The 4,917-nt window shown below is 58.8% G+C and overlaps 1 protein-coding gene across 1 annotated transcript; it reads left to right on the forward strand.

Annotated features, from left to right (window-relative positions):
* Window positions 1–511: 511 nt before the first annotated feature.
* On the forward strand, window positions 512–4,914 carry PRSS22 (protease, serine 22; the record flags this gene model as incomplete). Its single annotated transcript, XM_006757925.2, has 6 exons — window positions 512–706; window positions 1,756–1,782; window positions 2,242–2,413; window positions 2,657–2,934; window positions 4,037–4,194; window positions 4,783–4,914. Coding segments are annotated over exons 1-6 (849 nt in total), but the record flags the coding sequence as incomplete, so codon positions are not given.
* Window positions 4,915–4,917: the final 3 nt, after the last annotated feature.

Below are 4,917 nucleotides of genomic sequence, written 5' to 3' on the forward strand. Positions count from 1 at the left end.
TCCAGTAAGTGGGTTAACGGGATCCCAGAGCCCCGGGCTGGGCTAGTTCCCTGGCTGAGTCAGGTCAGCCGGCCCCTGGAGGCAGTGGCCAGCTGAGCCTTTGGGCAATCCCCTTGGCTGCCCCCCCATCTCCCCAAAGCCCTGGGGCCTCTCCAAGACCTCATACGTGAGCTTCCTGGGTCTGAGCACCTGCCTTTCCCCACCTGGACCCCCTGCCTTTCAAGCTATGAGCACCTTTCTCTGCACCCCCCAACTCCATTGTCAGTGTCAAGGCCATGGTCCAGGTTCCCTAGCCTGCCCTCCTGAGGCCAGATACTGGGCCCACAGCTGGAGCTGGTGTCCTGAGCCCCAAATCCAGAGCCCGAGTCCACTGGCCCAGTCCAGAGGCAGGGGTCTCGGCCAGAGCCCCCCAGTTCCCGTTAAGGCTCATTTCCTCCTCACAGCCCCACCCCTTCTGGTGACCTATAGCCCCGAGTGGCAGGGACTGAGCCATTCACTGGGGGGACAGGTCCGACAGCATTCCGCCTCCGAGGATAAAACCAGGGGTGACCTGCAGGGAACTCTGAACACTCCTGTGGCCGGCACGGCACAGCTCGCCAGGCCGTGGCCCCACCCCCACTGGACATGTTTGTGTCCAGAACCCCCCCAGCCCTGGGTGGGGGCTGCCTCAGGATTTTAACCTCCCTGCTGCTTCTGGCTTCTACCGGTGAGTCCAGACGACCTGCTGCCCCTCCCTCTCTACCTCCCTCTCTGCCCCTTCAGGATCACCTCCTCCTCCCTCTAGACTCAGCCACCTTCCTTCCAGGGCCTGCCGGAATCCAGTCTCCTCCTTTGCTCTCTCCCCTGCCCCCACCCCCCTACTCCCCACTCTCCCTCTCTCTCTCTGTTATTGACTGCTCCATGATGCTCAAGGATTAAATGAGACACTGCAGGTCAGGTAGGTACTAAGAGGTTTCATATGCTCCATCTCTGGTGGTTATTGTTGACCAAATTCATTATTGTCTTCATCTCCCTCTCTCTTGTTTCTTTAGTTTTAATTTTTTTGTTGTTGTTAATTCCCACTGGAGGATATTTTTCCCATTGATTTTTAGAGAGAGTGGAAGAGAGGGAGGGAGGTGTGTGTGTGTTGGGGGGGAGAGAAACATAGATGTGAGAGAGGCCCATCGATTGGTTGCCTCCTGCATGTGCCTGGGCCAGGGATCAAACCTGCAACCCAGGTACCTGCCCTTGATGGAGAATCAAACCCTTGACCCTTTGGTGCTTGGGCTGACACTCTAACCACTGAACAACACTGGTCAGGGCTCCCTCCCTCCTGTTTCTTCCATCTTTTGGGGCAGCAGCATCCAGGCCTGGGGCTTGGGGTTGGAGGTGAAGGGAGTCTCCGGTTGCTGACTTAGGTCTGAGGGAGGAAGCCCGAGAGGGTCAGGTGTGTGCCCACTCTCCGTGAGAGGTGTCCCAGGGGTAGCTTCTCCCCCCCAGCAGGTGGGATGAATCCTGAGCGTGAGCTGGAGGAAGCTGATGGGATGTGCAAGGCTCAGCTCACAATGAAAGCATGAGGGCTCCCTCCGGTCTCTCCAGGCTCCAGGCACTGCCCCACCTGGGAAGGCCTGGAGGGACCTGGGAATGAGAGACTGGAAAGGGTCACTGGGCCTGGGGGGAGGTCCACTCTGCTGGACGCTGGGGGGCCATTCTCTCCACTGGGCACTTGGGGGCCTCCTCTCAACTGGCCTGACCCTTTCCTTCTCTTGTCCTCAGACACCCTCAATGCTGCCAAGACACCTGGTGAGTAGGAACCGCCCTGAGGGGAGGGGGCATGGAGGGTGTCTGAGGGGGAGGGCAGTGTCTGTGTGTCTGTCTGCGGGGGAGGGGGAGTGGTCAGAAGGAGGCAGAGGTTTGATTAGAGAGTGGGCAGGAAAGGAGACCCAGAGGGCAGAGCAGAGACTGGGGACTGGAGGAGAGAGGGCCAAGTGCAGCTGGAGTCCAGAAGGGCAAATGGCCAAGGAGGTAAAAGGATAGAGTTGTGGGCAAGGCTGAGAGCTACGTGGAGGGGAAAGGCCAGCCAGAAGGGAGGGCAGAGGAAGAGGAAGAGCAGGTCAGGGGAAGACAGAGCTGAGGAGGGGGTACGTGCAGGCAGAGGGCAGAGGGAGAGGCAGTGGAGCACAGACCTCTGGAGATGGGCAGGGGGAAGGGGCTGAGGACCATGCTGAGGGGGTGACAGAAAACTGGACCCTCCTCCGCCAGCCTCCCCAGCCTGTGGGAAGCCGCAGCAGCTGAACCGGATTGTGGGTGGTGAGGACAGCGCCGACGCCGAGTGGCCCTGGATCGTGAGCATCCAGAAGAATGGGACCCACCACTGTGCGGGCTCCCTCCTCACCAGGCGCTGGGTGGTCACCGCCGCCCACTGCTTCAAGGGGTATGACAGCCAGTCTCCTCCGCTCGAGTCCCCAGCTTCCTTTCTGCCCCACACCCGGGCTCCTCACACAGCCACGGCTGCCGTCGCCGGTTCAGTCTGGGTCCCCCTGCTCCTCCCAGAAGGCTCTGTTGCTGCTTTTGTGGGGACCTCTTGTGCTTGCTCTTCCCCGAAACACCCTTCCCGGACCCTTCCTGGCCATCAGTGGTTCCTGCCTGACCCCACCCCCTTCCCTCTTCCTCCCAGCACTCTGAACAAGCCATCCCAGTTCACGGTGCTGCTGGGCGCCTGGCAGCTGGAGAATCCTGGCCCCAGGTCCCAGGAGGTGGGCATTGCCTGGGCGCTGCCCCACCCCGTGTACTCCTGGAAGGAGGGCTCCCGTGCAGACATCGCCCTGGTGCGCCTTGAGCACTCCATCGAGTATTCTGAGCGAATCCTGCCCATCTGCCTGCCTGATTCCTCCATCCATCTCCCTCCGAACACCAACTGCTGGATTGCAGGCTGGGGGAGTGTCCGTGATGGAGGTGCGTCTCTTCTCCACCATGTGGTTGGGGACAGATAAGGAGGATACGGATAGAGGGTGGTGGAAGCTAAGAGACACAGGTGCCCTGGCAGCAAAGCTCAGAGGCCAGTGGCATAGCATGACAGACAAAACGGTGGACTACCACCCAAAGGTGTGGCATCACGGAAGCCTAGGTAGACAGTTCCCGGTCATTTTTAATGAAAGGTATCTTCCGCTGTGTTCTGAGCCAGAGCAACAAAGATATTAAGTGATCTAGGAATGGCTGGAAGGAGGCATGTGTGGGCCCCAGCTGAATGCCAGGAATATGAAAACAACCCCAAGATTCCAACATGGGAACAGCATCCCTGGTGGCAGCATGCTGTAATTGCAGGAAAAATTCCCAGGAGGAAATACAGTCTCCATGACTGTAAAATGTAATAATTGCAAACTGAGTTTGGAGGTTTGGAAAACACCATCTAGAAACACAAAGCAGATGAGATAAGGTAAGAGGCAGTGAGGCAGGAAAAGACATGAGAGAGAGAGAGAGAGACTAAAAAAGGACAAAAGATCAGAAAAATAGGACTTTAACCAGATTCCAGAAGAACTAAGAGAAAGGACACCATTTGTGGAATCTGGAGATCCCACTGACAGGTGTCAGCCTCCCCATGGTCCTTAGGGGCTTCTGTGAGAACTGAACTATGGGCTGTGGGGGCATGTGTGTGTTGGGGGGGGGGAGGGTGTGTCTACAATTCCTCCCACCTCCAGGCTGTCAGGAAATTCCTCAAGTTTTCATGACATTCAACACCTAGTGCTCATTTATTGAACACTTCACCTGTCGCAGTCCCCATGCTGGGTAAAGCAGTGCCTGAGACAGGACAAACCTGGACCACTGGGTCTACCCATCTGTGGGCATCAGAGACCTTGTTTGACAGTTCAGAGCGTAAAGCTGCACGCTCACATCCCATTCAGTAGGTCTGGAGGTGGAGCCCTGGAATTCGGGTTTTCCGCAGCCCTCTTTGGAGAGCCTGACAGAGGTGACCCATTAGCCTTTGAGAAGCGCTGCCAAAGGGGATGAGGCAACCCGGGGAACTTCCCAGGCCTGACTCTCTCTTCCCCGCTCCCAGTGCCCCTGCCCCACCCTCAGACCCTACAGAAGCTGAAGGTTCCCATCATCGACTCGGAAATCTGCGGTCGCCTGTACTGGCGGGGAGCTGGGCAGGAAGCCATTACCGAGGACATGTTGTGCGCAGGCTACCTGGAGGGGCAGCGCGATGCCTGTCTGGTGAGCACCCCACTTTCTTCCCTGAGATTCCTCCTGACTGGCTGGGCCTCTCCCAGAACCAGCTGTGGCCTGCAGTCCCCTAGATGCTTGCAGAACGCGCCTCCAGGGGGTTCGGTCACTCACCCATCTGTTCACACATCCAACATAGAATGGGCACCTCGGGTGTCCAGCCCGCCCTCTCAGGGAGCTGTCCCGGGTGGGGCATGGCAGGATAGTGCCCAATGCCTGGCCTTGGACATGGTAAGGCCTGGTTGCAGTTCCTACCCTGCTGCCCGTAGTTGCCGACTTGGGCAAGTCATGTCTTCTTTCTGAGCCTCAGTTCCCCATCTGTGCAACAAGTTACAATAGTCCCTGCCTCACCGAGGAGGGAGGAGGTCTCACACAGGGTGTTTGTCACCAGAAGTGAGCCCAGGAGGCACGTCCTACCCGCCCTCCCTGCCTGGGTGGAGTTCAGGTGCCTCAGCCTCAGGATGGATAACTGCCTTCTCCCCACAAAGGGAACCGCCTGCCGTCGCTGTGTCGGACCCTGGGCGGTGCCCACCCGCTGCCTCACGTGGGTGGGTCCCTAACCTGCCCTCCTCTCCGCAGGGCGACTCCGGAGGCCCGCTCATGTGCGAGGTGGAGGGCGCCTGGCTGCTGGCCGGCATCATCAGCTGGGGCGAGGGCTGTGCGGAGCGCAACCGGCCCGGCGTCTACATCAGCCTGGACGCCCATCGCTCCTGG

The sequence above is a fragment of the Myotis davidii genome, unplaced genomic scaffold (assembly GCF_000327345.1).
Source record: "Myotis davidii unplaced genomic scaffold, ASM32734v1 scaffold555, whole genome shotgun sequence".
NCBI lineage: Eukaryota > Metazoa > Chordata > Mammalia > Chiroptera > Vespertilionidae > Myotis > Myotis davidii.